Source organism: Narcine bancroftii, chromosome 1 (assembly GCF_036971445.1).
Source record: "Narcine bancroftii isolate sNarBan1 chromosome 1, sNarBan1.hap1, whole genome shotgun sequence".
Taxonomy (NCBI): Eukaryota; Metazoa; Chordata; class Chondrichthyes; order Torpediniformes; family Narcinidae; genus Narcine; species Narcine bancroftii.
In genome coordinates, this window is record NC_091469.1 from 253248500 (window position 1) to 253260633 (window position 12134).

A 12134-nucleotide genomic window follows, 5' to 3' on the forward strand; every position below is an offset into this window, starting at 1 on the left:
CGATAACACTCCACGTCCTGTGTCGGCGTATATCTTGGCTGGTTATGGCGATGTGAGAGCCTCTTAATTTGCTGGCTTGAGTTGTCTTTCAGGGTCATGGTATGAAATAGCCCTTCAACAGCCTCTAATGCAGCAGCAATGGTTAAAGCATCAGTGAGTTCCAACTCACTCCCTCTTTCCAGTAGACGTCTTCTGAGTTTATCTGATCTACAGTGCTGTACGACTTGATCCAGTAATTGGTTGTCCAAATCAGCTGGCATGTAATTGCATCCAACAGCTAGCTGGCGTAGTCTCGTCACGTACTGAGCAATTGTCTGGCCATCTTCTTGTCTCGTTCTCCGAAACAAATGGCGTTGAAATGTAGCATTCAGTGTCACTACATAGTGTACATTTAATGCATCTACCGCTTTCCGGTACTCATCCTTTCTTCCAGTATTCAAAAGTGTCTTAAATGTTTCCCGAACTGAGGGTCCTGCAGTGAAAAGAAGTAACGCCCTTCTCTGCGCTTTTTGTTCAACTGTACCGGTATCTAGAAATAGGCCACGACTGTCGGCGTAGGATTCAAATTCTTTCAGCCATGCCTTCCACTTCACACTTACAGTACTTGCATCACCAGTCGGGTCAAAATGAGCAATTCCACTATGTGTTAGAAAGTCACCGTCTGCACCAGTCATGAGGAAATATTCCAGCCCCAAACGTACTGAGACAAAGAGAAAATTCTTATCACCTTGAAGTTGTCTGTAATCCTCTGTAATCTTGTTTAGTCTTTAATTTTCTTCAAGCTTCTTTCATCTTCGTTGCCAATGTCACATTTGTGGCCCGAAATATGAAGTTCATAAAACATTAAACACAAGTTTTATCAGGTAAACTTCTCCGTTGTCTTTATTTTCCAGTTTCCTTTGTTCTCCTGCTTGTGTTCTTATCTCTCTCTCATACCACGTGACTTCCGGTACATCTCATACATATTCATTATCATGACAAAAGTCACCTTCTATCACAACTTTGTTTCCAACTACCTCTCTGCAGATTTGCTCCTCCAATTCTCACTGACAATTGGGTGATCTATAATGCATCCCCTTAATGTGGCCATTACTTTCCCATTTCCCAGTTCCACCTCAGTTGATGAGCCCTCCAGTCTATCCTGTCTGAGCACATCTTTTCTCCTGAGTAGTAGCTAGAGACAGAGATAGATACATACCAGGGGGTGCAGGGCATTTCAGCCGACAAAGCGAGGGTAAACACGAGACACGGCTGTGATGCTTCACTATCCTAATGAGCTGAACACCTTTTATGCCCGTTTTGAGAAGAACCAAACAGTGCCGACTAGAATCCCTGAAAAGGCTGATGACCCTGTGACATCTGTCTCCGAGAGCAACATCCAAACATCATTCGAGAGGGTGAACCCTCGCAAGGCGTCAGGCAGGGTACTGAAAATCTGTACCAACCAACTAGCTGGAGTGTTGAAGGAATATTTTCAACCTCTCATTGCAGCAGTCAGAGGTTCCCACCTGCTTCAAAAGAGCATCAATCACCCCAGTACCCAAGAAGAGTAGCGTCGCACTAACTTCTACTGAGATGAAACCCACTGATCAGGACCCACTGCACTTTGCCTATTGTCACAATCCCTCCACAGCAGATGCAATGTCGCTGGCTCTCCACTCAGCTCTGGACCACCTCAAAAACAACAATTCATACATATGGCTGCTCTTTGTTGACTACAGCTTAACCTTCAATACCATTATTCCCTCAGTGCTGGTTAAGAAGCTACAAACTCTAGGCCTCTGTACCCCCCTCTGCAACTGGATCCTTGACTTTCTCATCAGAAGACCACAGTCGATACAAATTGGAAACAACATATCCGCCTTACTGATTATCAACACAGGCATCCCAAGGATGTGTGCTTATCCCACTGCTCGACTCATTATACACCCACGACTGTGTGGCCAGACGCAATTCCAATGCTACCTACAAGTTTGCCGATGACACCACAGTTGCTGGCAGAATCACAAATGGCAATAAGGAAGTGAACAGGAAGGAGAGAGAGAGCAGCTTGTTGAATGGTCTAACGACAACCTTCCGCTTAACGTCAGCAAAACCAAAGAGATGCTTGTGGACTTCAGGAGGAAGTCAGGGGAGTCCTCATCAAGCCATAAAAGAAAATAGCTCTCTACCCAAGGCTCACCATCACCCAAAATACCAGGCACCAGTTCCGCCCGGCAAAATAAAAGGCAAATTCCACATCAGACCTGCAATGATGTGTCTTGTCACATGAATCATGAAGTTTAATCGTTCTCCCCGCTCACGCCAGGGTTCTTGTTACAAAAATTGATTGCGATGTCTTCAAAAAATATTGTGGCTGCAGATTCCACATCTCTTCTAATTTACTCTGTTAACCCTCCCACTTTCCTTCTTGTAATTGGTTTAGATTTATGATGTTCAAACCATTGCCATAGGGGAATATCATTGAGAATTCTGTGTGCTCCTGGCAGGCACAAAAGGCCAGAAATTTATTTTGCAGAGTCCAACAACTTGTGCAGAAAGTGGAGGAACTGAAATGAGATTATTATGTATGCGCTGTGTTCTGCGTGCACTGTAATCTGGAGGAACACTGTTTCGTCTGGTTGTGTGTGTACAGTCAGATGATAATAAACGTGAACTTGATGAACTCGTGTACATTTAGATGACAAATGACAGCTACAATGGTCAGGAGTTTCCTAGATTGACAGAATGATATACAGGAAATGGAAGGATATTGATCATGTGCAGGCCACAGAGATTTAGTTTAATTTGTGCAACATTTTTTTTTAATAAACAGCACAGTAGAAGTTAATTCTGGCATTTAAACACATACATTTTAAATTTCAACATACAGCATGGTAACTGGCCCTTTTGGCTCACGAACCTGTGCCACTCAGTTACACCCAAATGACCTACAACCCCTAGTACGTTTCAAAGGGTAGGAGGAAATCAGAGCCCCCAGGGAAAACCCATGCAGACACGGGGAGAACGTACAAACTCCCTACAGACAGCGCGGGATTCAAACCCCAGGCCCGATCACTGTAACCATGCCGCCCAATCACATCCAAATGAACCTACAACATTTTGGAGGGTGAGAGGAAACCGGAGCTCCCAGGGAAAATGCACACAGACGTGGGGAAAGCATCTAAACTCCTTACAGTGTCGGATTCAAACCCGGGTTGCTGGCGCTGTTAGAGCACCAGGCTAACCATGCTGGCACAGACATCATGGGCTGAAGGGTGTGTACCTGTACTGGCCTATTCTAGGTTCAATGTAAATCTCTGAAATGGTTTGCTGTATACATCGTGCTTGCAGTCCCCACAGAGTCTGCTCTTGATCCTTGAGCCGTGAGATAATTTTGTGAAAGCCACGTGAACCGCAGAATGAAATTTTTTTTTTAAATTCCACAATCACACGTAAAACTGGCAACAAGACAAGTTGGTGGGAACAACACCTTGGGAGTGGAAATGCCGTAAACTACCCAGGGATCATGGAGCACTGCCCAGCAAGCTGCTCCGGTTTAAAATTTTGCACCAAATGAGATGAAAGGGGGAGCTTTTCGCGGTCATTTATCCTCAGGCCACTCATGGCTGGGTTGGACTTGCCACAAAAAGCAGAAGCAAACCCTTTCAGGGCATAGTGAATCGTTGGAAGTTGTCAGCACGTAAGAGCGCAGGAGCAGGAGTCAACCACCTGCTTTGCCATTCAATACAACCATGGCTGATCTGTTCGTGGACTCAGCACCCCATTAATTGGAGTTTTCTCCTTCAACCTTAATTCCCCTACTGTGCAAGGATCTATCAAGTTCTCCCTTAAATATAATGAGGCAGCCTCAACTGCTTCCTTGGACAGAGAATTCCTCAAAGTGCTCCTCCCATAATCGTCGGACGTATCCTGGAGACTGCAAACCACCCTTGAACCCCACCGGGCCAGCACGGATGGGGGATTTAAAGCCCCCTCATCAATACATGCTAATAACCCCAGTCAACTCACAGGGTCATTGAAGGTGCAGCTGCTTGCACTCTGGAACTGATCACCTCACGAACACGACACGCGCCCCTCCCCCATGCACGGAAGAGTCTGCAGTTCCTGTGTTGGCCTCAGAACCTGCACACCTGCAGGGGAAGTTGTGCAACCTGCTGGAGGAACTCAGAGGATCAAACAGTGTCTGTAGGAGTAAAAGAATGGTCAATGTTGCAGGCCCAAACTCTTTCTCAGTCCAGAACAGAATCTATTCATGATCCGAGATGCATCTCAGTAATGGGCCCTTCTGGCCTACGAGCCCACGCCTCCCCCAAATACACCTATATGATCAACCCAAACACCTTTGGAACGCGAAACAGAAGAGGGCAGTTCCCCACCACCTTCTCAATTTGGGATCGTCAATTAAATGCTGGCTCAGCCCAGGACAGTTCCCTGGATTTCTCTCATCCTGCATGGTGAGCAGCGCAGATGAATCATTGTCCTCACAGCTCCTCGGCCACTCTCCACACTGAAGAATCAAGATGATATTAAGCTGCCTCCGAGGATTACTCACTCACTGATTCTTCCCTTCTCCTGTGCTGCCACTCACTACTTTTTTTAACCAGCTGGCTCAACGCAACCTGGCGTACAGGCACGGACCGAGCCTGGTGACACAAACAACACCAAGTAGAGACTCTTCTTCCAATAAACCGTGAGTAATGCCACAGGTACTGCTGTCAATTCAGCTCAACATTCAGGGAATAACTGGCGCTGGCATCTGGGAATAACTGTCGCAGGCATCTGGGTGTTATTGGACATTCATTCCCACCCACTGGATTCTTTCTAGTATCTGGTTCTCCAGAAGGTCACACAGCATTCAGATATTGCCTCTGATAGGACATCACATGGATGGCCTGAAATATTTCCAGGATGGAGTGGTTATGGTTATGTAGGTGTATGGTGTACAGGTCTTCATTAGTTGGGGGGGGGGGGTGGTGGGAGAGCAGTAAGGTAATGTCGCTGCTGTATAAACCTCTGGTTTATACCACACTTGGAGAATACTGTTCAGTTCTGGTAATCTCATTACAGGAAAGATGTGGAAGCTTTAGGTCAGTCGTTCTCAACCTTTTTCTTTCCATTCACATACCACTCTAAGTAATCCCTATGCCATCGGTGCTCTGTGATTAGTAAGGGATTGTTTAACGTGGGATGCAAGTGGGAAGGGAAGGTTGAGAATCACTGCTCGAGACCCAATTGTTACTGAAATATTTTGCTTGAGAAAAATTGTCACTGGCCCATTTCCTTTGGAGTTGTGAAACCATGCACAGAACGAGTCAATGAGGGACGATTAAAACAGTGGTTTTCAAACTTTTTCTCTCCACCCATATACCACCTTAAGCAATCCCTTACTAATCGCAGAGCACCGATGGCATAGGGAATACTTAAAGTGGAATGTGAGTGGAAAGAAAAAGGTTGGGAACCACAGATTTAGGAGATTTCGAGAACAAAATGACAGAGTGAGGGCTTTTCACTTTGGTACCTCAGAGAATGAGGGGCGACATAGAGGTGTATGAGATTATGAGCGGCTGCATTCGAATCTCGAAAAAAATATATTATTGATACACTTTTTGACACAGCATGGATTAACATCAATTATTTACAATAACAATAGATTTAAGAGCAGCTTCAATGACTGGGATTAAGAATGATTGGGAACATGATTTGATTGGTTTTCCACTCTTGACTGGATTAGTGAATTATTTGTTACAATTTAAGGTTGTAACATAGGTTACATATGTCTGAAGTTTAACTATCTCATTTTAACTGGGATGTTGAACCCTCATTGATTCATATATTTAGGGAATGCCCTAATTTAGTACAATTGTGGAAAGATGTTTTTCAGACTTTATCAAAGATTTTAAAGAACAAAAAAAACTATGCCCCTCATTGCTTTGGTTGGCTTTTCTTGAGAAGAGGATATACTCTTGACTTCAACCCGTGAGAAAATTCTAGCTTTTATTTCGTAGGTAGCCCGACGAGCAATTTAAATGAAATGCAAGGATGGCTCCTCACCTACAGCATAGGGTATACTTAAAGTAGTATGTGCATGGAAAGAAAAAGGTTGAGAACCACTGGTTTAAGGTGAGTGGAGGAGAAAAGGCTTATGGGGGGGTCCTTTGCTCAGAGGAGGGATTGTTGCTGGGCCTGGCCAAGCTAGCTATCCATGGGTCGAAGTGGCAGGCATCAAGGATTCAGGGCGAGCTGACTGCCTGCCTCTCTTTCAGGGTTATGTCTGGACTTGTGAGTTGTTGGAGCGGTATCCGAGTGGACTGAGTTCCAGGAACTGTGGGCCCCACTGGGGATTGCCTGTGTTATTGATTGTAAAAACAGAATTTTAAACTGAACCTGATAATAATGTGTAGTAACTGTGAAGTATTCTTGTTAAGTAAAAAAGAGGCACAATGTACCCCAAGATTCAAATATTATCAAACAGAATTTGATTCTGATCCTAAAGAAGGGAGATAAAAAACCAATGAAGAATTTCTTGGGCAAGGAAACACGAAATTGAGAATCAATGCTCCTCTAATTTTTAGTAGCCAGGGTGCGCAAAACCCTTATTGTCGTGCAAATTTTTTTCCTGTGACCAAAGTATGTGCGCACTGAATGCAAGTGCAACTCACTCAGTTTAATTATTAATTACTACCTTATTTTAGGTCACTAACCTTTTGTGCACACATCAATTTCCATTATGCGCTGGTTTCAAAATGTGTGTGCCCACATAGCTTAGTGGGGACAGCGTGGAGATCGAGGATGAAGTACAGACAAGATGATAAATTGGGGAGAGGACAGTGCAGTCAGGGTGTCTTAAGGCAGGGTCTCCCATGGGGGACTGAGCAAGGAATGGCTGAGGGAGTGGGTAGGGTTGTCAGGGGAAGGGAGCTACACTGCAAGGTAAAGGTGAGGTTGTCCAGGGAAAAATGTTGGAAAATGCAGACATCGCTGGAGAAGCAAGCACTGTGGAGGGGGCTCGAGGGATAAATGTCGGCTGGAGCAGGCCACTGTGGATGGGACCTGCTCAGTTTAATGAAGAATGGAAGCTAGGTCAGGGTCGAACTGGACCTGGTCCACCGCCCGAAGGCAGAAGCCTGAAGGAACCAAACCGTCCACTATCTGCACTGACCTTGCATCTACTGCAGACATCTATGTGAGGCACCTCCTAAAGAAGGCAGCCAGCGTTACGCAGTGCACAATCAAAGGAGAAAGAGGACACCGGCAGGAGGGGGGCTCAGCAGAAGAGCGGGCTGCCACAGAGCAAACAGCTGAGGGACGCCCAACACCAGGGCGCTCAGCTGGAGGACGAGGAAGGCAGCAGAAGAGGGAGTGATGAAAAAGACGTGGGAGATAGATGGAGGGATGACCGACAAGAAGATCAACGTCAGGAAGCACAACAGACGAGCAGCCCAGGAGGGGAGGACCATCAACAAGAGACCCAGCAAGAAGTGGCCCAACAAAGAGATACAAGCAGCTCATCAGGAAAAACAGAAGAGACAGACACAAAGAAGAGAAGAAGACACAAACACAGGTACAGACACAGAAGAAGAGGAAGAAGAAGACCAAGATCTTCAGAGAAATAGAAGGTAAAACTGATGAACTGAATATAGATAAAGTATTTTTTGAAGAACAAATGAGATCACTAAAAGAATGGTCATTATTAGAGTTTAATGCAATTAAAAGGAAAATGAAAAGAACAGAAGATAAAATGCGAAGGTTAGAACTGGTAATGACAGAAATAGGGAAAAGAGTAGAGAATGTGGAAGAGTGGGAAACGGCTGTTGAAATGGAAGTAAATGACAAGAGAAAAATTGGAAGAAAATGACAAAAATTAAAGAGACAAGAGTTGTTATCTCAGAAAATTGATATGTTGGAAAATTATAGTAGGAGAAACAACATAAAAATAGTGGGCCTGAAGGAGGGTGAAGGCGGCACAGACATGAAGGAATTTATAAAAGGATGGATCCCAAAGGTCATGGGAATGACAGAAATGCAGGAAGAAATGGAAATAGAAAGGGCACACAGAGCATTAGCTCCGAAACCACAGGCACATCAAAAACCAAGATCCATCTTGTTAAAATTTTTGAGATATACGACAAGAGAAAATATACTGCAACGGGCAAGGAATAAAGTTAGAGAAGATAATAAACCATTGGAATACAAGGGTCAAAAAATATTTTTTTACCCAGACATAAGTTTTGAACTCTTAAAGCGGAGGAAGGAGTTTAATACAGCAAAAATTTATTTTATGGAAAAAAGGTTACAAATTCATGTTAAGACATCCAGCCGTGCTTAAAATATTTATACCCGGGGAGCAAAACAGACTGTTATCGGATCCAGAGAAAGCGCAAGAATTCACAGAACGTTTGCAGGACAGATGAAGAGATGTAACAAGAATGAAGAATGATGATAAAGTATATATAAAGATGTAAAAACAATGTATATGTAAAGAACTAAAGAGGGAAAAGAGAAGGGAAGAAAGGGAGTAAGGGGGATAAAAGAGAGAGCTTTGTTATATGTGTTTAAAAAATGTGTTTTCTGGAGGGGGTTTTCTGGGTAGAGGGAGAATAACCATCACTGCAAAATCAGTTGACGCTGCGAGCAAGATTGCAATCCAAATGGAAAAGGGAGCTGTGGTTGCCCGGCAAAGGATAGAGAGGGGGTGGGGGACTTTTGGGGTTAAGGTTTTAGTGGATGTGGGAACTGCAGGGGTACTTTATGTCTTAAATGTGTTGTGGTACATTAGTGTAATAAGAGAAAACTAAGAGATGAAAATGGGGAAAAGGGTGATGGAGGTGGTGAAGAGGTGGAAAAGAGGTATGCAAAGTATAAGATGGCCGTGTTGAACTATATGACTATAAACATTAATGGAATTGGGGGGGCATGGCGAGATGGCGTAGAGACTAGACGTGTAATCCCTGCCCTCAGTGGTCAGACTTTTAAGTACCCGTTTTTTAACCCTTTATTTTTAATTTTGAAATTTTAATTTTTGGTTTGATATTTTGGTGAGCCATTATGGCTACTAATGTAAAAAAAAACTAAGTCTCAGTTACAAAAGAAAATACAATTTTGAAGTGCAGAAGATTTGGGGCCTAAATGACCTGAAACAGCCTCGGATTCGATTTCAGCGATCCCCAAGCTTCAACGATCGCCGGTGGGGACAAAAATTAAAGTAACAGCCACTCACCAGTCTCAAGATGGCGCTGGTTCGACCCGTTTTGTGGAAGAAGGAGCATGCTCCCGAGAAGTTGGGCACGAGCCTGGAGGCTTGCCACAAAGAATAACCCTGATGAAAGAGATGGGAGCGTGGAGGAAGAGGTCTGTGAAACTGGACATGCAGTCTATAGCGACTGGGGGTTTGAGTGGCGCTGTTAATTACAGAGGATTCCGTAATTTTATTTTAAAATGGTCTGCGGGGGGAGGACAGCGACGACCCCCTGAGGAAGTCGGGGGGTCGTCGTTGGGTGTCCAAACTCGCAGCAAAATGACTAGAATGCTGCCTTTTGAAGTACAACCAGAAGAGGACTTACCTTACTCTACCACTATACAGGAAATGGAAAAGAGCTAGAAGAAAGTGAGTTACAAATTGTGGAACCAGATTCTGCATTCCAAATTGCATTTCAACCTGCTTACATGATGTTTGAAGGTATTGCTTCTTATTTGGATATCATTACTGGTCTATTGAATCAGCTCGTTCAAATGAATACTGATATGAGTTCAGACTTAAAATTGGGAAAACTTTAAAAAATTTGAAGCTTCCTTTTCTGAATGTAAGCAACAGGTACAATCCAATACAGAAACAATAATAAAGGTGGAAAAATCAGTTAAAGATTTAGGAGCCCAGGAAAGAGAATTAACAAAAAAAATGACTATTTGGAAAATCAAAGCAGAAGAAATAACGTGAAAATTGTGGGTTTGCCAGAAGGTATAGAAGGTCAAGATCCTGTCAAATTTTTTAAAAATTGGATTCCCCAGATGTTAGGGGAAAGTGTCTTTTCCTGATGGATTGGTATTGGAAAGAGCACATAGAGCTTTAAGAAGAGCACCTTTACCTGGTCAACCTCCAAGAGCTGTGATAGTTCGCTATTTGAACTGTTTGGATAGAGACAATTCTTTGACTTGCAGTTCAAAATGCAAGACAAAGGCAAGCTCCAATGATGGTTCAGAATAATAGAATTTTCTTCTACCCTGATTTGAGTCAAGATGTTATCAGACGTCGATGTGAATTTAATCTAGTTAAAGACGTTTTATGGCGTAAAGGTTACAAATTTGCTTTTCGTTACCCTGCTGTGTTGAAAGTGTTTTATGGAAACTATCAGTCTCAATTCTTTGAGAATGAACATGGGGCAATGGTTTTTGCTAATTCGCTACTAGATGTCAGAGGACAAAGAAAAAGTCCATCATTATCTCCTAAAAGAAAATCTGATAATCTTGGAAATGGGAAAAATGGCAGAAATGGAAAGAACGGGAATGGAAAGAGTTCATCTACTCTTGAAATGAGTTCACCATCTGGACTGGAATCTCAAGGCTGAATTTTTTTTGTAATATGTTAATATTTTTGATTGGTTGGCTGGGGAGGAGGGGATTGCACTAATTTCTTTGTTAGTCATCAGTCACTAGTGGGTAATCCACACCCAGATTTTTTAGGGAGTTACTATCTTTAAGTAGCTTTTTGGGGGTTTATTTGTTGTTTATTTTCTTCTTATTATTAATGAATATTATTTTTATTTGGAGGCCTATATATTTTAATTTGGGGGTCCTATATATAAATTATTTTTTTCCTTTGTTATTATTAATTTTGTGATTATTTTTGGTATTTAGTAATTGTATTAGATATGTCAAATTTGAAATTTGCTACTTTTAATATTCAAGAATTAAACACCCCAATCAAGCGTAAGAGAGTTTTGGCATATATCAAAAAGATGAAAATTGATATTGCTTTTTTACAAGAGACACATTTGAATGAAAAAGAAAGTATGAAATTGAAGAGGGACTGGATTGGACATGTTTTTTTTTCTTCTCCAAAGCTAAGGGAGTAGCAATTTTAATACATAAAAATTTATCTTTTGAATTACAATCAATGCAAATGAATGCAGGATGTATTCTTAAATTGAATTGTAGAATTTTTAATGAATTTTGGACTTTACTTAACATTTATCCACTGAATGTGGATGATGAAGCATTTATTTCGGATGCATTTTTGCTTCTGGGACAAGCTAATGAAAATGTTCTGGTTGGAGGAGATTTTAACTGTGTTTTGGAACCTTTATTAGATAAATTTCTAAAAAATGTTTAAAAAAATCCAAAATGGCAATTCAAATTCGAGCTTTGATGAAAGATCTTAATTTAGTGGACATTTGGTGATGTCTCAACCCAACAGAGAAGGATTTCTCTTTTTATTCATTTAGACATGAATCCTTTTCTAGAATTGATTTTTTTTTAGTATTGGCACATTTACAGGGGAAAATATTGCAAGCGGAATATAAAAGTCAAGTAATTTCAGATCATTCCTTGTTGTATTTTACTTATGAAAGTTCTGAAAAAGTCCTTGCAGCTTCTCATTGGAGATTCAATACGATGTTAAAAAAAATGGAATTTATTGATTTTTTTTTAAAAATCAATTTTTTCTTGGAAGAGAATGTTAATTCCATTCAGAGTAAATTTATATTGTGGGATGCTATGAAAGCTTACTTGAGAGGTCAAATAATTAGTTATACCTCTAAGGTTAAAAAGAATTATTTGACCGAGAGCCTTGAATTAGAGAAACAGATTGATGAATTAGAAAAGGAATTTCAGAGAGATGTGACAGAAAATCAGAAAATAGAGTTGTCTAGATTGAAATAAATATAATACGTTGCAATCTTATCAATTTGAATGCTTGATTAATAGATCTAAACAACGGTATTATGAATGGAGTGAGAAAGCACATAAGGTACTTGCATGGCAGTTAAAGAAAGAACAGGTATCAAGGGTTATTAATGCAGTCAGACGAAATTCGACTGTTATTTATAAACCTCGTGAGATTAATGATGAGTTTTACTCATTTTATAAGGAACTATATACTTCTGAGGGAAAAACAGGAGAGTGGATCGATTGATTCC

General features: G+C 41.7%; 1 protein-coding gene across 4 annotated transcripts in view; it reads right to left on the reverse strand.

Moving 5' to 3' along the window:
• LOC138741424 (tumor protein p53-inducible protein 11-like) overlaps positions 1-12134 on the reverse strand; it is a 110176-nt gene that overhangs the window by 78900 nt on the left and 19142 nt on the right. Inside the window, exon 1 of one of the 4 annotated variants that reach the window (XM_069895533.1) lies at positions 4012-4102. The exons of 2 other annotated variants lie outside the window; for them this stretch is intronic. Coding sequence is in view for 1 of the 2 variants with exons in the window: in XM_069895515.1 (XP_069751616.1) it covers positions 2247-2277 (31 nt within the window). In the remaining variant the exon portion in view is untranslated. Of the gene's footprint in view, positions 1-2246; positions 2335-4011; positions 4103-12134 lie in introns of those variants that run through there. One more of the 4 variants, XM_069895515.1, reaches the window with a different exon arrangement.